The 27445-nt window shown below is 41.8% G+C and overlaps 1 protein-coding gene across 1 annotated transcript; it reads right to left on the bottom strand.

The window, feature by feature from the left end:
* Positions 1-1984: 1984 nt before the first annotated feature.
* Positions 1985-26766, bottom strand: CDC7 (cell division cycle 7). The gene is made up of 11 exons (XM_075286119.1): positions 26707-26766; positions 20636-20710; positions 18855-18990; positions 15988-16081; positions 14782-14924; positions 13817-14024; positions 13288-13374; positions 10167-10357; positions 9777-9859; positions 4484-4633; positions 1985-2440 (listed from the first exon to the last, which is right to left on the bottom strand). The coding sequence occupies exons 1-11, from the start codon at positions 26726-26728 to the stop codon at positions 2052-2054; spliced, it is 1578 nt and encodes a 525-aa protein (XP_075142220.1). The 5' UTR covers positions 26729-26766; the 3' UTR covers positions 1985-2051.
* Between the last annotated feature and the right edge of the window lie 679 nt (positions 26767-27445).

Genomic DNA, 27445 nt, shown 5'->3' with positions numbered 1-27445 from the left:
GCATAAAAGTACAGTTTGTAACAAATAAATGTCACATGGTGTATATAGAAATTATTTCATTCTTACCCCATAAGAGGTTTTCATGCGGTCTCTGGTTACCTATTAAGTCCCTAGTTTTCCCCTAGGAATCTTTCCCCGAGAACCCCAAAAGATTCCCACCCTTACAAGGGCAGTACTAAACTGTACCTCAACAGCAAAATTAACTCTTTCAATCCCTACGTGTTTCAAGGCACTTTTGCACCTATCAGGGGACCTAGTTCTAATCTAATTGTATATAGTAAACCAAACAACGCCTGGGAACAGGTACAGCAATACAAAGCAATAGCTTAACACAGTAGTGTATAACCTAAGCCTGTACCCATAATTCAAGATATAAAAGGGATACACATAGCGAGTCAATCCCTTCTCACAACTTCCAGCATCCTCACAACTGATTTCACAACATGGCAGTGTCACTCAAGCTGCTGTGCTACAACTCCCAGCATGCTCCATTCACTTCCATGGGAGTTCCAAGACCAGTAGAGCAAGTGTGCATGATGGGAGTTGTAGTTTTCTAAGAGCGGGAATGCCAACGGTTGCTTACGCCTGGCTTAGAGCATCACTAAAGGGAACTTTACAGCCCATTTTCTATCAAAGGTTAGACCTACTTTATTAGCCCATTACAAAAATTTACCAAACAGCCTCTAGCACAATAGCCAAAAAATAAACAAAAACCCAAACCAGATATTAGGGCTCATGCACATGACAGTGTGCGAGCTGCAGTCTGTCATTGAACAGTATGGGCAGTGCACAAATATCATCTGTGTGTCACCTGTTTCTGCAGCCACATTCATTGGGGCTAGCGCAGGGGTAGGGAACGTACGGCTCTCCAGCTGTTGCAAAACTACAACTCCCAGCATGCATACTGGCTCTGCTGTTCTGGGAACTCCCATGGAAGTGAATGGAGCATGTTGGGAGTTGTAGTTTCACAGCAGCTGGAGAGACAAAGGCTCCCTACCCCTGGGCTAGCGAGCAGAGCTGCAAAACCCGGACAGGAATAGGGATGGTCCTGAATTTTGCAGCACCAAATGCCGGCCCACACATGGATCCATCTAAATCCAAATCTGATAAAGTGAATGGGAGAGAGCTCTTCAGGAAAAACCTGGTTGTATACACAAGAACTTACAGTTTATATATACACTAAAAAAAATTAAGAATTCTTGAATTGACTATTCAATGGATTAGTGCAGATTGAACAAAAGTATCAATATATTTGATCCAAAAAAGTACAGTGCAAGGGAACCTGCTTCTAGCTATTAGGACAGTGTTTTAATTCTAAGTGAAAAACCTAAAAAGTCCCATTTATATCCACTTGATGAAACATTGGACACAATACCTGAAAGATAGTAAAATGCAATAAGTAATAGTGGAATTTTACAAAACCACAGGCCGCACGAGCTTGCAGTGTCTGAGGAAACAATACATCTGTAGGCACCAGCAGAGTCTCATGGCTGCCAAGTTTGGACTCCGCTCCTTTAGACAAATAACACTTCAGTGACGTGCTGAGCTGAAATTACATAAACAGCAGAAATTACCAAGATCTGGGCCCCAGGGTTTTGCGGGTTTCAACTTCTTATGCAATCAATACTCCAACATCTGCAATCATTTTCCTGTAGCAGCCGGTGCCAGAAAAAGTACATGATTAACATTACGGACTCTGGAAAGAAAGAAAAGCGAACAAGTCTGATTATACTGTACTAATCATTCTCTATCCAGATAAAAACTGCTATTTCTCTATATCATAACCTTATAAGGAAACCTTCCAAGAATCCTGGAGCTATAAACATGGCAGACTGGATTTTCATCAAGTGTTTACACTCTAATCTTTTATTCCCCCCTTATAAATGTTTACCCGCTGAGCGATAAAGACGCAGCGCAAGATCACTTCTCTGACGGAACTCAAAAAATATTTGTCTCCAAGTCAAACAAGGTGGTGGGTTCCAATGTTTATTATAATTTATCATAAAAAACACAACTAAAATATACATATAATGCGTGAATGTAAAGTCCGATCAGACGAGGCCTCTAAAGAGTGGATGTGTCATGGCCTCCTCTGCAGTGATCCGTGTAGAAGGATTCATATCCAGTAGTCTATCCAGTAGATGGTAGGCCTCATCGGGCACCCTGTCCCAGCCTTGCATATTAATATGGCCAAAATCAAAGCAGTCAATAAAAGAGGCAAAGCCAGACCCTTGGCTGGTACTGGCGGAGGAGGTTGAAGGAGTCGCCCCTTCACACCAGGCATCTTGATTTTCTATCATTTTTGTTTGTAATGCATTTCTCTCCCTCATGGCATCAGATTCAGTTCCACATATAGGGACTAGGCACACGCGTCTCAATCCTTCGCATAATTCCTTTAAATTTTTTGCAGGAATTACTTTGCTACACACCACAGCTTTACCTAATAAAAAATATAAAATAAAAGTTTTAATGACAGTAAGTTGTAAAGTTCAGAAGTACACACATCATACACGTCATCTCACTACCATCTATTCAGTATTTTCATTTATCATTGCCAATCCTGATTACTTCTTAAATGTAGTAATACATGTAATATTTTCCAGAACTGAAATTACTTCTCTACGACAGTGAAAGGCTATGACAATCAATACAATACATGTTGTGTGGGGCCAGGACATGCTATTCAGGGTAGCATAGAGTTAATTTAAAGTTTATTTGCACCTTGTACAATATTTTATATAGGAAAACAAGTAAAACTCATCTTGTACTGACCCCAAGACACCTCTGTAATTTAGTTAAAACTGCATTAAAGGGGTTGTCCCATAACAAGGATCCTATCTATACTGCTAGTTTATGTGGATATAAGACTTTTCCTAAATACATTGCTTTATCAAAACTGCTTTGTTTGGCTGCTATCTTAATTTATTCACTTCATTGTTGACACTGGCCCTTGGTATTATCTGCTCATCTGTCAAGTGAGGTAGCTGCCTGCTCTCAGGGGGGAGGGAGGGGCTGACAAGCAACAGAGCTCTTCAGATAGGGGAGGGGGGAGAGCTCCGGGATTACTGTGCTGTCTATCTTCAGCCTTTCCACTTATCAGCCGGTTTAACTGAATTTGGCTGATAAGGGCTGAGATAAGGAGTCCATTACCTCTGTATGTTATGCAAGCTGACTCAAATCCAGCTCTGCTACATCAGCTTCATACTGTGGATCATAGCAGATAGCAGAGCAAGTGAAACCCCGCCCACCAATGTGCAAGAAATCCAGGAAGTGAAGAGTACAGAGCCTTCAGGCTGCAGAACAAGAGTTATGGGAATACCCCTTTAATTCTAAAAGCTTCATGCCTGAAAATCCTAGTGATTCTTTTAGGTTAAGGCCCAATGTTGCTGAAATGCAGCTTTTTTTTTAATGCAGATTGTTGCGTTTTGAGCCGAAACCAAGGATAGCTACAAAAGCAATGGGAAATATAGAGGAAGTTCTTACACTTCTCCCATCTGCTCAATCCACTCCTGACTTTGGCTCAAAATACTGCAACCATACTACATCACCCATGGATCAGCAGCATTCCATGTCTATATTTTGCTTTAATTTAGCCCTTTCTCCCTCTCCTTTAGGCTATGAGCAGCATGTCATCTGCAAATTGAGAGTCCACCCAGGGTTTAGCCATGGGGCATACAGTGACAGCAGTAGCTGCCAGCCATGAAGGGCCCTCCTTCCCACCAGTCACATAAAATATATAACTATTCTCAATGGCACAAGGTAGGAAGGGGCCCCATTACAGACTTTGCACTGGGGCTTCAAGTCACGCCTATGTGTCCAATCATCCAAGGCAGTAGAATATTCAGGTGAATGAACAAAGACAATTTGGGGGGTAGATTCCCAATAAGTGGAGAAAAGGCATTTTTCTCTGAGCTATATTACAAAGTAATTTCCATTTCATTGTATCAGGACTATAGAGATGGGGCCAATTTTGAGTTGGCTTCAAAATAAAACCAGTTTATATAATTTTCGTCTCCATTCATATCACTTTTTTACATCTTTAAGGGAAACAAAACCGGCCATCAGTTTACATAGACAATGTTAAAATGAACGAATCCGTTACTATCCATTTTTTCAAACGGCCACAGAATTATGGTATTCTATGTTTAGCCCCCTCCCCCAACATTCAAGTCTATGTAAATAGATTGCTGTCCATAGGAGTCTGTTTTTACATTAAGCGGATTAGCCCCGATAAAGTATAATCAGATACCTATTTACTGTCCTAGGAAAGCAGTCACTAGCTATAGAGGGTCTTTACTACTTGTCTGAGCACTGATGTCAGCCATTTATGAAGTCATGTTGGCAATGGAAAAATGGCGTTGACAGTGACTTGTCCTACTGACTCCACAGCCCTGACTTGTACCACACATTTATGTAATGCTTGTAACAGTACTTTCCCATTCTGGTCTCATTCCTAGTTTTCAGAAGTTGCTGAAATCCTTACCATAATGTTTAGCACCTTCACTAGTCTCCCGTGACCCACGGATGGCAATGATCTGAGCCAGAGCATTTAGATCATCATTAGCATTGAAAAAGTGAAATCGTCCGCTGAGGAGGGAGAGGAAGATGACGCCTGCAGACCACATGTCAATGGCTGAAACGAGATGGACATCAAATCTTTAATCTTCATTTAAAGCAATAAACCCAGACATCAAACAAATCGAAATATGAATTGCCTAGGACACATCATAGCTTATTTTTCTTTTATCAATTGCAACATGTGAAAAATAAAAGGCAAAACATGTCTGCTGTCAGAGAGAAGAATCCACTGGATTCCTAATACTCATGCATGTGAGCCAAGAAGTTTAGGAGAAAAGGATGGGGATTAGCCTGCACAACTTATGTCCATACAGCGAGTGTGACCATTTTGTTGGAAGGAATACTCCAAGTAACGGAAAAAAAAACCAGACAGTATAAAAATGGATACAAAGAATACAACCACTAGTACCAGCAGTAACATACACAATAATACATCCCAGTAGAGCTCCATAGGGAAAGTCACCCAGCTTTCCTAAACTGCCGTATGGAAAATAGGTATAGTTATGTTGATATCTCCCTCTCTTTCTTACATCCCTGGATTATTTTGCAGGTTTATTATAATAATAAATAAATCTTGATCCAGAGCTTCCCAGATTTGCCTCTGACCCTTCTGAGAAAGTTGGATAAAATAGTGTGTGGAGTTGTAAAGGTAACACTGAATACTACTTCCTTACATAAATCTTCCTCCTTGTGCTAAAGTCATACCATAGATTATCAAAATTTGGTTTGCAGGGTCTTGATAAAGTTGGGTAACAAACTAAGTAATGTTGTAATAGGAACTGCTGAATACTAGATATACTAAAGAAATCTCCCTGCTTGCTCCCAACATTTGCCCTTCAGAATTCTGGGAAAGCTGGTTAGCAAAGCATGTGGAACTGTGATATAAAACAAATGAAGTATTCAGGTTTTTTTGGTTTTGTTTTATCTAAACAAATCCCACTCCTTACCAAACAAGAGTGGCCTATTAAGTTAGATGGGCTTTTAAGGGTCCCAGGAACTTGAGTAGCATACCCATAAATGCAGAGTACCAAATATACCCCAAGTGAACCCTCTCCGCAGTGATAAATACTCACTGTTCTCTTGTGCAGTCTACTTGCTGCTCCTTGTATCACTGCTCCCACATCCAATCAAATGCTGCTGTGATGTTTCATTTGCAACCTCACGCCTCCTCTCCCCACCTCCATAAGCAGTACAGAGAGCAGGGCAGATGAATCATGGGAAATGTAGTTTATCCAGAGTCGCTGCATGTAAATAGTGATAAAAGGAGCAGCAAATAATATAAAAGCCAAGCAACGGCTGCATAAGGGAACTGAAGATTTAGCACTGCTGTGGATATATTTGCTGATACTTTTTGGAAACTGGATAACCCCTTTAAGGGCTAGTTCACATGTAAATTACGTGTGGCTTAATTTGGTCTGGGGAAAAAAAAAAACAAAAAAAAACGCCTCCTAATTAGGAAGCGGTTTTTGGACCTTGCTGCGTTTTTTTTGGTAAAAACCACTTAAAAAAAAAAAAAAAAAAAGAAAAGAAAAAAGCCAGGCAGTTTTCCCCTCCCCTAAAGTGAATGGCCGCAAAAAAAAGCCTCCCCGTTTCGGTTGCTTTTTTTGCAAAAAAAGCTAGGCTTTTTCCACCTCCAATTCACTTCTATTGCCTTTACTCAGGTGGAAAACGCCTGAAGAAAGGTCATGTCGCATTTTTTTTTCCCTTCTAGCAGGAAAAAAAAAAAAAAGGTAGAAGTCTACATAGACCACTATTGTCTGGAGGCAGATTTTGAGGCGAAATCCGCAGCTGACTGCAAAATATAAGGGGGTTAAAGAGTATGATCAATAATGGTGATGGGGGGGGGGATATCATGAACAGTTCATGGTACCCCCCTGTCCTTTGGGGTTATCTGAAGGGATAGGATAATAAAATCCTTCTCTCCCTACACAGTCAGCTTAGCTTCATGTGTTCTCCTGACACTGGAGTATATGCAACTTTCCTTTAACCAGTGAGATCTCAAAAGTCAATGAGGGTTACACAATCATGATCTTATTTTAAAGCTAAGAAAACAATGTTTCAGGACCCCATGACGCTCTACAAAATTTGAGAAGGGGAGAAGGCCTTTAATTTAAACTGGCCCCTCGACCACAGCACTAAAAGGTGCAGAATCAACTGGCAAGACTCCTCAGAGGGTCAGGGTTCAGAGTTCATTTCCAAGACAGCTTGAGCTCAGCGCCAGACCTTAGCAACAGTCTTTGATTGGGATGGGCGCTTGAACAAGGATTTCTTAAAAGCACATGAGGGTTGCTGTGGTAGCATTACCATGAACCAGATCAATCCACTAATGCACAGAGACTATTCTTCAGATCAGAATTGGTTGACAGTCAGGTTACCAGTCCTAGAACAGCTGCAGCTCTTCACACCAAGGCTCACATGCAGTTTTTTTAAAGGCAACTGTGGAGAGCATTCTAGTGTTCCATATATTTTGATGTCCACCACTGGGTGCCTATAGGTGCTCCAAGAACTCAGCAGTGTCCTGTACATAGACAAGGGCGGGGGCGCGCGTCAGCTGCACAAGCAGTGCACAGTTCACAGGATCGTGTATGGAACACCACAAAATAAATCTTGTTTGTTTTATGACAATGAGCTTTATATTCTTAATAGAAAAGTTTTTTCCTGGAGTAAGATGAAGAGTTTAAACATTTCCAGAAGGAGCCCAAATGACAAAACCATTCCACTCAGTTCTGAAGTGATGCAAGTCTCCCCTCCCCCACATTGTAATTATGAGCAGACACTGTATTAATTATAAATTCTGGCAAATAGGCAGTTCTGTAAATGTATTAATTTTCCCATTTTATGCATGTGTGTTTTTGTTTCTCTCAATGTGTATTTTTGGATGGTCTGCTGCTCTTAAAGGAAGGTTGAGCGTTACAGAACTTTCAGGCTATGACACCTTAGATATTGCGACAACCCCCCCCCCCCCCCCTCACATTTGACATTTCAGAGTAAACTTCCATTTTGCAAGAGACCTGCAAAAAATCATTAGCTATCAAATGGGTTGTCTCACAAAATGACTTATCCCCTACGCCAGAAGTTCCCAAACATTGGGCTGCAGCTCAGTACAGTGGATCACCTAGTATTGGGCCACAGGCTCCCTCAGGCGACCTCCCCCTGTATTCAAATGTACAATTATTATACTTGCAGAGCAGCGACAGGGCGCAACAGAATATTGTATATTGGTATATGGAGTACAGGGACTATTTATTTTGGGGGAGGGGTGCACCATCAGCTAACGATCGCTGTAATAATGCCCGCCCCATTACATATTTGGGGAGGGGCGTAATAGGGCACTATTACTGTAATAGCATCCCCCACAGGTAATAGCACTACTTACGTGGTGGAGTGTGCCATATAGGGTGTTATGTAAGGAGGATCTATTACCTATGGGGTCACTGTAGTGTTGCCCCCCATAAGTAACAGCATTAGTTATGTGGAAGAAGGAACTATTACCTGTATGGGGGCTATTAGAGCGCTGCTGCAGTAAGAGTTGTCCCCACAGATAATAGCATTACTTATGTGAGGAGGCCAGTGCACATGGAAGGGGGCCCTGCAACCCAAATTCCCAATACCAAAACACAGCTCTGAAGCCCTTTTCAGGTAAAATTTCATAAAAATAATATTCTGATTTTCATGTAGATAGAAAAATGCAAAATTAGAAAAATACAAATAAATAAGCCTCCCAACTCTCCCATTTCATTGGGAATCTAGAGCAGATATTTTAGTTAGAGGTTAAAAAAAAAAAATAAATAAGTGTCAGGATATTCAGGCCGAATCAGTTTTGTAAAACACATTGAACTGAAATTCTTTCCTATGAGATTTACAAGACAGGATCTGCCTGGACATCTTGCTGCTTCTTTTTACCTCCCATCGAAATAGATTACAGATTCTCAAGCAAAGGATCAGGACGCACAAATGGAGGATTGACCGGTAACAGGCTTGGATCTGACCTATTAGTTACTGGGGGGCAGCTTAACGTATTTACTTCTATAACACATTAAAGGGTATCCCTGTTTTGATTTGGGTCACTGGTCTCCATGGCAGAGGAATCTAATTAGTAGACCAACATTTTTTTTTTGGGACCCAACTTACGCACCAGTTACGCCATTATTCTTTTAACAAATGTGTAGTTTTCCGGTCCACCAAATCCCTGTTCAGAGCCAGCAGTGCTTTTCTGGTGTACAAACCATTAGATGGGTTACCAGGGGACAACACTTCCCCATCTGCCTGGGTTCTTTAGGTGCTAAACCTCAGCTTGCCGGACTTGTTCAGATACCATATCACGTGAGCCAAAACTAGCATCAGTCACCTCCTCTCTGCATTCAGTGGTATGACATGTACTATGGGATTGGCTGTTTAGTTATGATGATCTAGTCCGCCAGCCCCATACTCTATCATACCATTGAGCGAGGAGAAAAGGAGGTTCTGATTACATGACCTGGTGTCTAATCCAGCTGAGAAACCTAAGGTTCAAAACAAAAAACTTTAAGTAGAGTCCCCAAATAATCCTTTTAACCATTACTATACACCAGAAAGGCACCGCTTCTCCATTCAGGGAACTTCCGGCTGGTTAAAGATTAAACAATGATGGACTTGCTGTAAATATGGATTCGATGGTGGTTCGTGTACCAGGACACCCAACACAAAGCAGTCTTCCATTTGACTATCTCCCCTTCCTCAGCCCCTGAAGCAGAAAGGCTAGCGATGCACTCACAGCAGGGAGACACTTTAGGGTGTTACAGAAGTAAAATAGTTCTTTCTATATAAAGGAGGACTTTGTAGAATAAGGCTGTTGTCAACCAGCATAAAATATATAAATAAAATATACTTCGTAATACAACTCAGACTTTTTCTGTAGATTGTGAGCTCCATATAGGGATCACAATGTACTTTTTTTTTTCCTCCCATCAGTATGTCTTTGTAGAAAAGGAAGAAATCCACGCAAAAACGGGGAGAACATACAAATTCCTTGCAGATGTTGTTCCTAGTGGGATTCGAACCCAGGACTCCAGTGCTGCAAGGCTGCAGTGTTAACCACTGAGCCACCATGTTGCCCCCCCCCCCATCCTATAGATTTGTGCATTTGGCTCAGAAACAACTGACAGTATCTTTGCAGACCAGCAAAGGGTGACAGATAGGAACATAAAGCTACAGCTTACCTGTCGTCTGATAAGTGCTTCTTGCTAACACTTCCGGCGCACGGAAGCCAGGTGTGCCAGCTCTTGGGGCAATTTGCTTCTCTCTTAAAGTAAATGGGAAAGAAAAAATTTTTTTTTTAGATACATAAAACAGCAGGTACAATGGAAGATACATCCTCAAACTATTTTTAGGCTGGGGTCCCATGTGTTGTAAAGGCTGTGGTTTGGCCGCAATTTACAATCTCTGCAAAGAGGGTGGGATTCCAGCAAATCCCAGACACACATTGCAGAGAGGAGGATATTAAAAAAAAAAAGAAAAAAGGTGCTATGTCCTGCAAACTTATCAATTCTGTAAGTGTTTTTAATAAATACATTTCACAACAAGCTGTATTACATGATCAAATACTTTACCTTTGACAGCAAATATTGCAGACCATGCCTTTTCCAAAACACTCACAGATCAGTGTGTCTTGGCTGGTACTGGAAGCATTCCTTGCCACCCCTCCACTTATGTTCCTCACAGAAACCTGCTTTTGGGCTGCAGATTTCCTGCATGGCGCTTCCGTTAACTTGGATTGTTCTTTGGTCTGAGATGCAATAACCTAAAAAGTTAACAAAACATGTTAAAAAGGAATAAAGCAGACCAGGACATGCAGTAAATGTGTTTAATTCCACAGAATTGGTTGAGGCTACTTTTACATTTAAAAAAAAAAAAAAAAAAAAAAAAAAAAAAATTACCGTATTTTTCGGACTATAAGACGCACCTAGGTTTTAGAGGAGGAAGATAGGGAAAAAAAAATTTGAAGCAAAAAATGGTAAAATATTTAATATATGGGAGTTGTAGTTTTGCAACAGCTGCAAGGCCACATTGACAGGTAACCCTGCAGCTGTATGGGGACGCATAGAGTGTTTTTTTTTTTGCGGGGCCAGAAGTACTTTTTAGTTATACCATTTTGGGGAATATCTATTGCTTAGATCGCCTTGTATTGAAAAAACCCCCCAGTGGTTTATGACATATTTTCTACTATATATATATATATATATATATATATATATATATATATATATATATATATATATATATATATATATATATTCTAGGGACAGGAGGTGATTTAGAACTTTTATTTATATTATATATTTTTAAAGCTTTTTTTTTTTTTTTTACACTATTTTATTCCCCCCCCGGGGCTTGAACCTGCGGTCACTTGATTGCAAGTCCCATAGACGGCAATACAACTGTATTGCCGTCTATGGGACATTCTGTCTATTAGTATTACGGCTGGTCATAGACCCAGCCGCAATACTAATATATAGCCGTGACAGGCCTGGGAGCCTCATTAGGCTCCCGGCTGTCACCCGAACAGGTCGGCTCCTGCGATATCGCCGCGCAGGAGCCGGCCTGCAACTTTACAGGTACGGGGCCGGTGGGGACCGGCCCCGGGGGAGAAGAGGCCGCTGATACAGACTGCAGACTCGGCATCCGCTGAACTAGAGAGGCGGATGCCGGTGAGGGATAGACGCTGGCACAGGTGCCTGTGCCTGAGTCATCGCTGTGCTCCTCTGCCAGAGGAGCGCAGCGATGTCTCAGGCCCTGGCGTTTATCACTTGCCGGCATTCGCCTCTCTATTCCGGCGGGTGCCAGGCCAGGCACATTCAGACTATAAGACGCACCCTTCTTTACACACACACACACACACACACACACACACACACGTTTTTGCTTTTTCTTGATAAATGTAGATTGTGAGCCCCATATACAGGGTCAAAATATTGGACACTAAATACAATGTAGATTGTGAGCCCCATATAGGGATCACAATGTACATATTTTTCCCCCTTCAGTACGTCTTTGTAGAATGGGAGAAAATCCATGCAAACACGGGGAGAACATACAAACTCCTTGCAGATGTTCTTGGATGGATTCGAACCCAGGACTCCAGTGCTGCAAAGCTGCAGTGCTAACCACTGGACCCCCCCCCCCCTTGTTGCCCCCATTATAGATCTGTTTCAATACATTAGAGGATCAAAATATTGGACACTAAATACTATAACAAACTCTAAAAACTTTGTATCAAACCTTGACAGGAGGAGAGCACTCAATTCAAGTGGTCTTAGCCTCAAATTGTAGCGGAAAAGAACTGTGATTTTTTTTTTTTTTTTTTTTGTTAAAGTCTGCAGATGGTGTCTATTATATCTATACTGGAAAATGCCAGCGTTTCCATAGGTATAACTGACATTCTGTGATTTAGCATCCCCGTTGCATTTTTTTTTGGCCTGCAATGTGTGGATGAGGATTAGCCAAAATATACAGTATGGTGGCAGACATGACATTTGCCGATCAGCTGATAGGAGCTGTGACTATTACTACACTGGACAGAACCAGCGCAGTCGACTGAGCATTGCCTAGGCTGAGTTACTGCAGGTTCAGCTGTCGTTTACTACAATAGAGGTAATCAGAACCTGAAACAACACAGTGGACTGAGTTGTCCGTATCCAGCTTTGTCCTCTGTGTAACAACAGTACTGTGGCTCCAGATATCAGCAGATAATTGGGGTTCAGGCTTCAAACCCCTGCCAACCTGGTATTGGAGAGATACCCTAAGGTTATATGCTATTAAGGGAACCAGAGTTATCCACGTTGAAAGAATTAAAAAAATAAATAAAAGTACTTTATCTTCTATGCTGTTGAATGGGCTGCTACTGGCATAGTGTAAAGCTCAGCTGTGCTGCCTCCCTTATTGCACCACCCCAAGCAACAAAGGTTGAATTTCTCAGACGCAAGATTGCACTGTGACAAGAAGTGACGGTATGAAGACATATGCACTTGCAACTTTTCAGTTGTTACTTTTACCCTTCACTCCACTTTAACAGTTTGCAAGATTCTTAGAGGGGTGTTGAGAACCATAACTGTTAGGGCAATCCTCAGGAGCGGCTTTTTTGCGCCAACCTTGCATGGCCAGAGTTACCACTCACAACATACTCATTATTATCAACACGAGTGACATAAGTGATATGTATAACTACACCAGATCCAACTGTTCTCTGGAGCAGGAGACCTCAAAACACATACAAAATGCCAGTCTAAAAAACCACAGCTCTGGTTATAAACAGCTATTCATAAAAATTGTGCATGTGACTAAGAAACTTTATAATGCATCTTAAGGAGATCTGTTTTCTTAACTTCATATGCTGCTTTGAAACGGTGTATCCTCACACAAACGCTATGGAGAAGGAAGGGGTGGAGTAGGAAGTGCTTGGTGACTACTTCATTTATGGATTAATTCTGTGTACTAGTAGCCTCTTATCTACAAACCTAGTGTTAAAAGAGCATAGGGTAGCTGAGCATCAGTCTTTTCTCGCAGTCTCTCCCCTTTTCATAGACAAATGTTTACTATATACTAATAAAAAGTAATTTAACCCTAGAAGTGAAGAAACCAGATTTCTTCAATAACATTACAGTTTCTTGTAGTCACCTGCAGCTGTACACTTTAATGAACCCTCCACTATTTTATTTTTGATGTTCCGCTTACTTTCTCAGCAGCATTGGCTTCAGGCACAGCAGCGACATTAACATTACAATTCCTCTCTCCAAACACAGACCTCTGCGTTGGTTCTTCCTAGAAAACCAATCCAAATAGAGCACAATAAGAATTATATCTATTACACGTTATAGAAGATAATAACATAGTTAGGGAGTGAAGTAAAATAAGAACAGCTGCATGCATGATCCGAGGCATATAAACCCATTCCATGTGCAAGATGAACACTGTCTAGACAGAGTAATAAACATCATAACAGGCATCTTCACAAACACCCCTTGGAACACACAGTACTCTTACTCACAATCTGTCTATATTTGTAAGACCAACAGAATAGTGAAAAGAAAAATTCCTCGACAAGCAAGCCAAAGTTACTGAAAACAAAATATAAACAGACAGCAGATACAAGGAAATAGAAAGCAATAGGACAGAAGACATGCACAAGCACTTTGTAGCTAGGTATGAGGAACTACACTATGGCGTTGATTTTCAGCATGCAGAAACAAGAAAGACTCAGAACCTTTCCGTGTTTTCCTGGTTTTATCTGTGAATGTGACCAGTGTCTTTTGACAGAATGTTTTGCTGAAGGTGGTGGAACTACTTTTCTAGGTATATTTCCTGAAATTGTGTGCCGTTTACTTTGTGAGCAACTCCCCTCTTTTTCCATCAGAAAGTCTACTTTAGTTTGCGGAGTTCCTTGGGCCAATCCGAAATCTACTAGCGCATACCTAAACAGCAGAGGGGAAGTCAAGAAAAGACAATATAGAATTAAAATCTACTAAAAAAGGTGTCATTATATACAGTAACAGTGTCAGTGACGTGGTACTACAGAAAAACAGGGCATGGGGTAGAATGGCATCAGTCCTTGTCACTCACATCTCAATAGACTGAGGTTAACAAGATGTTTCTAATAAATTTTAAGGTGGTGCTTGCATAGTATATTTCTGCAAAAAATGTAAGCAAAAAAAGCAGCAGAGACCCACCCTAGTAATGCACTACTTTATACGGGTGAACATTTTGGGGAAAAGTTGCAGAGGGTTCCACAAGGACCCAGTTTATCTAAGGGCGGGTTCACATCTGCACCCCGGTCTCCACATTTAGGTTTCTGTCATCTGTAGACAGGAGACAGAAACCTGGCAGACAGTGTCCCCCCCACCCCCGTGAACGTTTTGTGGTCTCTAACTGGACACAAAGTCCTGGATGTCTAACTGTCCAGTTAAAAAACAAAAACAAAAGATGGTTTAGCCGCAGAGACCACAAAACGCTTATCGGCAGACACTTTGCAAACCCATTCAAGTGAATGGGTTTTAAAAATGACTGCCTGTTTGTCTCGTTGTCCAGTTTCTCGGGCAGAAGACGGAAACCTTAAAGTGGAGACCGGGCGCAGGTATGAACCTGCCCTAAGAGTTGGTATGACAAAACTGAGCAGTTACTGCACCTTAGCATTTCAGTATAGGGCATGCAGGTTACTAACACACTACTCACCGTTTCAGTTGTCTGTTGTACAAAAAGTTATTTGGCTTCACATCCCTGTGGACAATCCCTAAACTGTGGATACGTCTTAGAGCTTTAAGCAAGTTAAATATGTACTCCTTTGCTTCTTGGAAGGTTAATACATGCACAACGTCCTGAAAAACAAAACAAAAAACCCATTTCTTTAACAAGATATTAGGAAATATTCATTTTACAGATGCTAAACAGTAAAGACCAATTCATCTAAAGACTGAATACATTAGGGTATGTTTATGCAGAGTTTTTAGTAGATGGATTGTGCCAAAAAAAAACAAAAAGAAACAAAACGATACCATTCATTTCAATGGAAGTCCGAAGCAATCCCCCCCATCCTTCAGCTGGTTTTTAAGCCACTTGGAGACAAAAAAAAAAAAAAAAAAAAAGAGAAAGACCCAAAAACAACCACAAAAAGTCATCTTTTGGCCAGGGACTCACATAGTGTGAACCAAGTTGCGATGATATTGTGGGGAGGGGGGTAAAAACGTGGCTTTTTACAGTCACTAGTTACAGTCAAGCAAATCCCGTCAACATATTGTTTAAAAATACATGCAGTAGACACGCTACCATTTACAAAACCGTTGCAGTTTGGGAAATCTCAGAATATTAAATATACCTATAGTACCATCTGCAGGAGTTTACACGGAAAAGGCCTATATGTATTTACATGCCGCAATTCACATTCCCTTGACTGCTACCCATACAAGAGCTCCTGGAGTGTGGAATACACAATGTCAGGCTTAATTGTGGGGCAGTGGTAAATTTTCAGAATAATACAGGTGGTGTTTACCTGGACAGAACCCCAGATAACATGAAATATTAAAAGGGCCATGAACCTTTCCAGTCCTATCCTTAGAAGAGTCCATTAATGTTAGATCTACAAACATCTGACAATGCAGATCAGCTGTTCTGAGTCATCGCGGTCCCGGTAAGGTTTACATGCTTGTAGATGTGACACTCACTATATAATCTGTAGCGGTAACAATGTCCCATAGACTTTCATTTTATACAATTCAGTCAATGACCAGTGATATTTTTATAATTAGATATACATCTCTCTCTCATATATATATATATATATATATATATATATATATATATATATATATATATATATATATATACATACACACACACACACACTTTTTATTCTATCAAAAACTTGGCCAAAACAAATCTTACCATAAAGTTGTCATGCTTCATATAAGGCATAACAATGACCACATGATCATTTTTCCTAAAGCAGTATTTCACACTTATAACATTGTCTTCACCTCTAAAGGAAAAAAAAAAAAAAAATTAAAATCAGTTTGTTTTTTTGCCAGTGACCATTAGTAAAGATAGTAGTGTAGACAAGCAAAAGTTTAACATGTTACAAAATTTTAAAGACTAACTATATAGCTCGCAATGTCCTTTTTTCCCCTATCAATATGTTTTTGGAGTATGGGAGGATATACACGCAAACACAGGGAGAAGATACAGACTCCTGGCAGAATTTGTCCTTGGCAGGATTCAAACCCAGGAATCCTGCACTGCAAGGCTGCAGTGCTAACCACTGAGCCACTGTGTTGCCCCTAAGACTAACCATCTTAGTGGGGAGAATCTATTATCTTAATAGGTTACCAATGGACATTACAAGAATGCAGGAACTTTGTGATTTGTCAGAAACCCAGACAAGCAGGGACACTACATGTATGAGAAGATTATTTGGCCACAATAAGGAAATCATGGCGGGCTGACCAGATCCAGAAAGTTTCTACATTCATAGTCACATCTATTGACAACCAATCAAGAAAAAAAAAAAGATGGTTAAAGTGGACCATTTTATAGTACCTTGTTATAAGTGCTGCTGCACAGATCCTGGGGTACTTTCTATCCCCCATAGTTATGAATCCTGTTATTTTAGGCCCCCTGTATGCTAATAAAGCCCTTCAGTGTCAGAAGGGCATTCCCTGACTAAGTGAAGGGTTTAGCATACAGAGAGCCAAAAATAACAGGGTTCATAACTTTGGGGGCTAGAAAGTGCCCCAGGATCTGTGCAGCAGTGCCTATAATGGGTACTAAAAACTATACAACCTTGGGGTGGTTACACGGTTCAAGCTACGTTGACAATCTCTAAAGAAAATATTGAATAATAAATTGTCAAGGTTTTTTTTTTTGTTTTTTTTTACAAGTTTTCTACAAATTTATTTGTATTCAGTTTTATTGCTAATTTTTTCAAAAACAGACAAACAATGGGGCTTATAGGTGCCGTTTTCTACTAATTTAAAGAGGACCTTTCACCATATCCAGGCACAGGCAGTGTTATATACTGCCAGAAAGCTGACAGTGCGCTGAATTCAGCGCACTGTCGGCTTTCCCGATCTGTGCCCGGTGTAAAGCGCTATCGGTCCCGGTACCGTAGTGCTTTACAGTCAGAAGGGCGTTTGACCATTAGCCAGAGACTTTCTTCTGCCTCGCGGCGCCAATCGCGCTGTGCTGTGGAGCGGGGAGGAACGCCCACTCCCTCTCCTGATAATACTCGTCTATGGACGAGCTGTGTGAGCAGAGGGAGGGGGCGTTCTTCCCGGCTCCACAGCACAGCGCGATAGGCGCCGCGAGGCAGAAGGACGTCTCTGGCTAATGGTCAGAAACGCCCTTCTGACCATAGAAGACCTACGGTACCGGGCCATAAGCTCTTCACACCGGGCACAGATCGGGAAAGCCGACAGTGCGCTGAATTCAGCGCACTGTCAGCTTTCTGGCAGTATATAACACTGCATGTGCCCGGATATGGTGAAAGGTCCTCTTTAAGTATAGCTATGTTTTGGGAAAATACCTTTAGATAAGGGACAGGAATATTCAGAAGACAATAACACAAATTGCACAGTCACACCAGACAATCCATGGTCACACGGTTCAAGCTACATTGACACTCTGCTGGTTTTCCCCCTCCTAGAACTTGCAGTCATATTGAACTTAATATTGAGAACGTTCACACAGCTTTTTTTGCCAAGTTGAAAAAAATGGCTCAAATATTGAATCCCCCTTGGACAGCACACTTACAGAAAACAGAAATATTTATAAGTCTTAAAAAGGTTAAATATCAATTTCTGCAAATGATGCAAAACTACGCAAAGTATAACACACAAGGGCTAGTTCACACGGGGCAAGAGGAGGCGGATTTTGACGCCGAATCCACCTCAAAATCCGCCCCCTCACAATAGAGGTCTATGTAGGCTGCTAGCATTCTTTTTTCCGTGAGCAGTTTGTTCCCGCTCACGGAAAAAAGCAGCAAGATGTCCTTTCTTCAGGAGGATTCCGCGGCTGAATCAGTCCAAGCGTCCGCCTTGCGACAGCACCCCCCAGACTAGCCCCATTCATTTAGGCCTGATCTGGAGCAGAAAGCCGCGACGGAATGTATACACGCGGAGTCCCGTGTGAACTAGCCCTAAGAGGAGAGTAACCAAACAATGTTGGGCATCTGTGCAGAAGACAAACATAATAGAGCTTCAGCAGGTTCAAAGGTGGGTAACCAAATAGATGGAATGGGTGAACAGTACCTAGAGATTAGCAAAACTAAGGCTATTTTGTTACAGAGGAAGAATTTTTTGTTTTCGGCATCATTTGAGACTAGCCTTGCCGCAATCCTGTCTCTAAGACAAAAGCACACTCCGCCACATGATTTGACATTTGCTCCATTGCAATTAAATAGAACGGTGACACAGGAAGTCTTTAGCTTTCTACTGCATCATGCAGGCAGCTGCTAGCAAGGTCTGGTGCAGGAGAAGATCTGTACAGAGCGTGCTCCATGGAACAAGACTATAAATATTACATAGAACAAAAAAATGCTACTGATTCAACCACCTGGTTATTAGATTTTTGGTATTGGGAGGTTAATCCAAGGATTAATTTAGATTGCCAGATTGGGATCTAGAAGGATTTTTTTCCCCACTTTAGTGAGGTTTTTGCCTTGTGCTTGATCAACACTGCTTGTTGGAGGTATGAAAACAAAAACAAAAAACCAAAACAACCTGTCAATCTGTGTGCATTTTAATTGGAAAACTTACCCCGCCGCTCTAAGGCACTCTAGTTCTGCTGTTATTCTTGAAGGATGACTTGTAGGCACTAAATGTTTTAAAGCAAATAGCTGTTCTTGGCCAGACTTTAGCTTTGCATATGCCACATAAACTGAGCTAAATGTACCTACAGAAAAAAAAAAAAAAAAAGTTACAGGGCAGTTATGGAACAGAATCTGTGAAATGTGATCAGGACCAAAAAGTTACTTCTTGTGCCTAAATATCATAGATCCCCATAAAGACAGGTGTAGATAAATTTAAATCTGAAAGATTTTACCACAGTGCAGTGGGTAGTGCGCACTAAAGGGAAGTCGGCAGGTGTTTTTCCATCCTGAACTGGACTCCACATGTGTAGCATAAAGAATTGACCACTCCTATGGTGCCCCTCACTAAGATTTCTGCAGCTGAAAGGTTATAAGATATTAAAATCTTAGACTGGTGTCTACTGCTCTGATATACATTATGTAAGTTTCTCACACCAGAACATAGGACTCCCATTATTTCATCCTTCATAAGTATATTTTTCATTCACTTATTAATTGCTATGTTGTATGAGCAGTTTTACAACTGGGGGGATACCCACTGAGTGTGACTTTTAAAGGGGTGGGGGCTTCTATATAAGGTGTTTTACATGTCATTTTATTTCTGTGCACTTGAGAAAGAGGTTGTGCTTAGTGTTCATCCAACCTCTGCTGGTAAGTGCCGATCTTTATATATGTCCATATCCCAGATTGGTCCTGTTATTGGATTTACCTACTGTGCCGCTTACACTCGCGGCCACAAAAAAATGGCTGCGGGCATGTGCAGTCGGCTCTGCCCGAGGCCCGATGGCAGAGCTGACTGCACATGCGTAGAAGATTGACCCACAGAGCCGGAAGACGACGCGGAGAGAGGTCGCTCCAGAACATGATAGAAGCAGCGCTGGAGATTTCTCTTGCAGCATTGGGAACACCCCAGACCTGTTTGAGCGCTCGGGACAACCCCCAGTGCTGCAACAGAACTCATTTGCATACTGAATAAAATCTGGATTTTTCCCGAACAGTGGTGCGGAGAAGATATCTAAAGGCAAGAGAAGAATATTCTCTCTTAAGGCTATTTTTTCTATTTTTCTTAAGGCTATTCCTACATGTTAGGGACAAAAAAAATGGCATTTTAATGATAGAATCCCTTTAAGGTCAGATATTACTTCACATCTGCGTAGCTTAGTGTGATAGGAAAGTTGAAAGGGAGAACGCAAGTAGAGTCCCCCTTTTATGGACTCATCTAGGGTCACGTACGTGTGGGGTAAGTAGAGTATACAGATCCATAACAGAATTGGTTGGAAGTGACCAGATTTGTGACCCCCCCCCCCCCACACACACACCCCAGCAGCCTCTGTTAGCATCTCTGGATAGAGTGGAGAAGAGTTGACAGACTGCAAAGACAGATGAAGGGGAATAGACCCTGCTCTCTATAAGACAGATCACTAGAGAAGCAGTCAGTATATTTTACTCTACAAAGATCAGTTACAGTCAGGTGGTTGTTATTTGTAAACCACACACATGGTGACAGGTCCCACAAAAAAGCAGATTTCCCCCCCTTTCATCTTTGGTGACTGTACAAAGATGTGTAGGTGCCCTGTGTACATACCACGTTCAGTGCATTTTGTCCATGTTAGCACAATTTTATATGTTGTAGCTTAGGAGATTGAGATATATTCAGTGGTAGAAAAAGTCCAAAACCCCATGGCAGTAAAAGGGTTAAACAATCCTCTATTATATATTCCCACTTACCCTCTCCAATTTTTTGGGCGATATAGAAGAAATTGCGGAGTTGTGGAAGGACTTCATAGAGTCTTTGAATTTCTCCTGTAAGGATAGAAGTGAAGTTACTGTATAGGGTCACTTCAAGTCATCTTAAGGATAAGGCGCAATGAGGTGAATTGCAGCTAAAAAAATTATATATATATATATATATATATATATATATATATATATATATATATATATATATATAATCTGCAGACACTTATTTTTCCTAACCCTTTCCCATTTTGCCAAACTCCTTCCCTGTGAAAGTCTATGGGTAAAACACAATTAAAGGGGTTATCTAAAATTAAAAAGGGGCTTCTAAAAATTATCTTCAAATACATCCACAGCAGTGCTGAATATTCCCTGTTCCCTTGTGCAGGATTAGCTTGGCTTTATGTTACTTGCTGCTCCTTGTATCACTGTTATTTACATGTAGTGACTCTGTGGACAAACTACATTTCCCCTGATTCATCCGCTCACAGGAGAGGGTGGGAGTGAGCTAGCGAACAGAACATCACAGCAGCATGTGACCTCAAACGCGGGAGTAATGTATTACCTTTGATATTATTGCAGGGGAGAGTGGAGAAGAATGCAGCACAAGTCTGGTTTTATGCAGCACTTTTATTGCTGAAGAACTGCATGGGGTGATTTAAGACCATTTACACAGTATGTTTTTGCTGGAAAAAGCATGCGGTTTTATATCATTTAAAAAAAAAACAACAACTCTGCATATGCATTTTTTTTAATTAAAAAAACAAAACAGTAGCGTGGCCATTAAAGGGGTATTCCCATAACTCTTGTTCTGCAGCCAGAAGGCGGCTCTGTACTCTCTTCACTTCCTGGATTTCTCACATATTGGTGGGCGGGGTTTCACTTGCTCTGCTATGATCCCCAGTATGACGCTGATGTGGAAACTGATGTAGCAAAGCTGGATTTGAGTCAGCTTGCATTACATACAGAGGTAACAGACTCCTTATCAGCCAAATTCAATTAAATCGGCTGATAAGTGGAAGAGCTAAAGATAGACAGCACAGTAATCCCGGAGCTCTCACCTTCCCCCTGCCCTATATGAGGAGCTCCGTTGCTTGTCAGCCCCTCCCTCCTCCCCTGAGAGCAGGCAGCTACATCACTTGACAAATGAGCAGATAATCCCAAGGGCCAGTTTCAACAATGAAGTGAATAAATTAAGACAGCGGCCAAACAAAGCAGTTTTGATAAAGCAATGTATTTAGGAAAAGTCTTATATCCACATAATTAGCAGTATAGATAGGATCCTTGTGATGGGACAACCCCTTTAAATGCTCAGTTTTTTTTTTCTTCATATTTTCTATTCCTACCTTCGAAAAATCATAACTTATTTTATTGTTGACATAGCCATGTGGGGGCTTGTACTTTCAGTTGGCACCATTTTGAGGTACATACATACATTATATATATATATATATATATATATATATATATATATATATATATATATATATATATTTTATTAATGCTTTGAGTGTGTGAAAAACCCCATCCCACCCAATTTCATTTTGCATTTAGTTTTGCGGTATTCACGCTGCATTAAAAAGGACATGAAAGCTTTGGCTGGCAGGTCATTATGATTACAGTGATATCAGGTTTATATTGGTTTTATTATGTTTTAAGACTTTTACTAAATAAAGTGTCTATTTTAACATAATTTGCCTGGGGTCACCATATTCTAACATCTATAACTTATTTTACAGTCTTGTTGATGTGAGGGTTCTGTTGTGCAAGACAAGTTGTGGTTTTATTGTAACCAATTTTTGGTATGGACTGTGGGATTAATTTATTACCTGTGGTTTCACTGCAGGAGGGAGATTTACACAAAAGAGTAGATGCATGAATCATGAGAAACGTAGTTTGTCCACAGAGTCACTGCATGTAAAGAACAGCGATACAAAGAGCAGCACGTAAAATAAAGACAAGCAAAGGCTGCACAAGGAAACAGCGAGGATTTAGCACTGCTGTGGATGTATTTGCAGATCATTTTTGGAAGCTGGATAACCCTTTTAATGTGTGGTTAGGAAATGGCATAGTATTCCATTATCAACAGTGGAGAACTGTTGAGTTTAATCGAATATGTTGGACTGTCTTAACCAACATTCACATGATGTTGTAACAATGCCATAGAGTGGGGATAGTGGCACATGAATGGGCATTGCACCAAATGTGCACTATGATATAATTGCAGTAAAACATGCGCCTATACGTGCAATAGGGAATGACTTCCATGGAAACCCCCTCTAACCCTGTGATCATAACACAGGAAATAGAAGAGTATGAGGAGGGGGTAATCTTGCCTCCAAACCACCCAGATGCAGTGATCACTATTGATCATGGCATCTAGAGAGTTAAACCCCTGGAGTATTTCCAACTCTGACAGTGTCGGACCCCTGGCAGTGTAATACAGCTTTGACCTAAGCGCCATTCTGCAAACACCTTGCTCAGCGATAATGACATAGTGCAGAGTTGGGTGGGAAAGGGCTAAACACATGCAACACAATGTGAACACAGCCTCAATTGCAGTAGTGATTTGCATGTTACTATGCATTTCACCTGTATGCTAAAGGCCATTAAATTGAAAACCACTGGTGAAAGGTTTAGTAACAAGTGCCAGACATTACAGCAATTACTGACTTCATGCCTTCAGCATAAAACCCCCCAAAAACAAAACCCCACACCATGTAAATATTTTTCTTTGCATTTCAGCCAAAAAGCACATTTTTACTATGCCAGTACACCAGGTATTCAATTTCCAAAACTTGACCATGTATCCTTAGGGGACATTCACACTATAGTTGCTTTCGTGCATCCCAAGATAAGAGCAGTGGGCATTAAACCTTTTAAAGAGGACCTTTCATCAGATCGGGCACAGGCAGTTCTATATACTGCTGGAAAGCTGACAGTGCGCTGAATTCAGCGCACTGTCGGCTTTCCCGATCTGTGCCCGGTGTAAAGCGCTATCGGTCCCGGTACCGTAGCGCTTTAGTGTCAGAAGGGTGTTTCTGACAGTTAGCCAGGGACGCCCTTCTGCCCAGCAGCGCCTATTGCGCTGTAGAGTGTGAGTGTGGAGGAACGCCCCCCTCCCTCTGCTCACAGTGCTCGTCCATAGACGAGCATTATCAGGAGCGGGAGAGTTCCTCCCCGCTCACACTGTACAGCGCGATAGGCGCTGCTGGGCAGAAGGGTGTCCCTGGGTAAGTGTCAGAAACGCCCTTCTGACACTAAAGCCCTACGGTACCAGGACCGATAGCGCTTTACACTGGGCACAGATCGGGAAAGCCGACAGTGCGCTGAATTCAGCGCACTGTCAGCTTTCCAGCAGTATATAAAACTGCCTGTACCCGATCTGATGAAAGGTCCTCTTTAAGGACGCAGGGTAGTTTGCACCTTAATGCTGGGAGACTTTTTTTTCATATTCTCCCCCACCCCACTTTGCAAAATTCAGAACTTTTTTTTTTCCCTTTTCTGTTGACATGGCTACGTGAGGGCTTATTCTTTGCATGACAAGTTGTAAATTTCATTTGCCACCATTTTGGGGTACAGATAATGTTTTGATTACCATTTATATGTTTTGGTGAGTCCATGTGAAATGCATAATTTTTGGCGTTTTTACAGCATTCGCTCTGCCTTAAAAATGACATGGTAGCTTTGATCACCTTATTCTGATACTTTTAACTTTTTTACTGTACTGTTGACGCAGATATGTCAGGGCTCTAAGTGCGGGGCAATTTGTACTTTTTTGGTACTAATGTTTGGTATGTAGGACTTTTTGATCACTTTTTATTGCTATTTCTTTGAGGAAAGCAAAGTGTCGAAAACACAAAATTTGCGCACTAGGGAATATTGTATGTTATTCACCGTACGGGATAAATATCACTATTTTTGGTTAGTGGGGACTTATTTGCAAATGGTTGCGTGGGCAGTGTGCGGCAAGCACACAGACCCCATTATAGTCTATGGGGTCCATGCGCTTTGACAGCACAGCGCTTGAAGTCGCGATTGTATTCCGTACGGGGGGTGTGTGTGTGTGTCTCCATGCGGACTCTCCCCGTTGGGAATATATACGCTAATGTGAACCAGGGGTAAGGCAGCAAAGATTGCAGTAGTGACCATTACTACACATGTACTTCGCATCGGCTTGTGTAGGGCTGCAATTACATGGCACTTTTGTGAGGCACTACATGTAGTTTTTAATTGCAGTAATGAGCATCACGTTTCTGTACGTCACCTGTATACTAGCAGCTGCTACTTTGCAAGCCACTGGTTATTATACAGGTGACGCTAGGTTCACATTAGCATTCAGAACTGCATGGTTATCCGAAAGATAGCACCTGTCAGTTTAAAAAGAGGTTACCAGTGGACCCCATAGGCTATAATGGGGTCCAACGGGTTTCCACTAGTTTTATACTAAAACTAGCAGAGAGAAAAGTCCTCCTTAGGCCGAGTTCAGATGTGTTTTTTTGGTCCGGAATTTGACACAGAGGCCGCCTCAGATTCCAGACCAAAAAACGGTAGCTGCACCGGCATCCAGTCGCGGCATTCCACTCTAGATTAGGCCCAAATGAATGGGTTTAGTCAGGAGGGAGTATCTTCAGGCGAACGTCCGCGGCTGAACCGTCCGCAGAATCCTCCTGAAGAAAGGGCATGTCGCTTCTTTTTTCAATGATTTCAATGGGAGATGCTTTTTGGGTCAGGATTTTGATCAAAAAAACCCTGTGTGAACTAAAGCCTTAGGAGTTGTTCACACTAGCGCCGCTGTCCGCCCTTTGTGAATCCATCAAAAAGCCAGGTAAAACTGCTGGGGGATGGCTTGCCAGCGGTCACTTTAAAAGTCCATTCATTTCAATGGGTTTTAAAGCAAACTAGCGGTGTCCGTACGCAGCCTCTCCGATGTGAAATGGTCTGTGAAAAAAACAAAGTCCTGCATGTTCAACTTTGTGTCCGTGCAAAAAAAATCAGTTTCATGGCAGAGAGGACAGCGGTGGCTTGCTTTAAAAACCCATTGACGTGGAAGTTTTTAAAGTGACTGTCACAAGCCATCCCCGAGCAGTTTTGCCTGGCTTTCTGACAGACCCACAAAGGGTAGACAGCGGCACTATCAGGACTTCTCTTTTTTTTTAATGTAGATTATGAGCCCCAAATAGAGCTCACAATGTACATTTTTCCCTATCAGTATGTCTTGGAATATGGGAAATCCATGCAAACACGGGGAGAACATGCAAACTCCTTGCAGATGGTTTTATGCCCTTGGCAGGATTTGAACACCAGGACTCCATTGCTGCAAGGCTGCAGTGCTAACCACCGAGCCACTGTGTGGCCCCCTAACAGGACTTCTCTCTCCACTGATTTGGAGCAGCATCTGTGGCGGAGTTTCCTAGGCCAATATGAGCCTCGCCATATATTCATAGTAAGGGCTCACGCACAGAGCTGTACTATTTGTCTATAACAGAATACGCACGCTCCCATACATTTCTATGGCCCCGTTACACAGCCAAAGCTTTTACAGCTGCAGGTCAGAGTCAAATTGAAGAGCCACAAAATAAGGAGCAGGTTCTATACCAATGCATACTTGGGGCTCCATCAACTGGATATCAATGTATGGGTGAGTGAATACCACAGATGACACAAAGACAACAATCCATTTGGTTTTTTGCACATGGTCATATACACATTTACTTCATTGTAAACACTGGTTTAGTGGATAAGAACAATAGACAGCTAGCACTAGTGCGAACCTAATGCAAGACAGGACCTTGTGCAGCAAGAAGATCACACAAAAAAAACAGCACCGTGTAAATCCAGACCAAAAGGGCAATGCAAACAAATGCCATAGTTACTGCTTCGTGTGTACAGATCACATTGCAGCCACTCCTGCCAGCCCCTACAGACTTTATTACAGGCTACTCCTATGGACATGTCTCTGTGGAACTACAACTCCCAGCGATTCCATAGAGCCGTGAGTGCACCTCGTACTCCCTCAGCCGCCTATACGTTGCCCTATACACCCATACGGGTCTCTTTACCTGTATCTACGCCACTTTGCATTTTCTCAGGATTCCCCGCAGAAAGGCGCCAAACACAACAGCTCTCCCGGCGCTGTGATGAAGAAAAATCCCGCCTAGAGAGGAGGGGCGGGTCGTGATCCGGAATCCTTCCCGTGATTGGACACAGCCTCTGAGTTACGGTTCCTATCATCCAATAGCGATCAGTGCCTGAGCACTTCCTCTAAAGGTGATTGGCCAGTAGTGATTAGTAGGCAGGGCCAGCCCTGACAGACATCGTGCGGCAGAGTTGAGGTAAATTCGCTGCGCAGTCAGGTAGAGGGGAGCGCTGTGGTAAAGTCGTCATATAATATAACATTGTATGATATTGTGTAATAACTTAGTATGTATTTACTTAGTACATGTCATTACGTATTACTAGTCACTATTGCTAATGTTACAGCTAGTCATATACACAGAAAATGGATTAAATGTAAATTCCTAAAAGGGGCTGTCCAGGATATGGAGGAATCCATGGGGTGGCCGAGGAAAGGGGGAGGGGGTATAAAAAGAGTAAAATGAAAAAGTATAATCACATGTGCCGGGTGTTTTGTTGCACAGGACTGGTCCCATTGCTGTCACCTGCTGGGGATGCGGCGCCTCATGTGTCTGCTGAGACCAAGTATTGTCCTCTGTGGTGACTGGTACAGGACAGATGATGTATGTCAGTGACATCACCGCACCCTCTCTAAGGGAGCATTCACACTACCGTCGGTGTCCG

The sequence above is a fragment of the Leptodactylus fuscus genome, chromosome 9, assembly GCF_031893055.1.
Source record: "Leptodactylus fuscus isolate aLepFus1 chromosome 9, aLepFus1.hap2, whole genome shotgun sequence".
Lineage (NCBI taxonomy): Eukaryota > Metazoa > Chordata > Amphibia > Anura > Leptodactylidae > Leptodactylus > Leptodactylus fuscus.
This window is presented reverse-complemented; position numbering and strand designations above follow the sequence as displayed.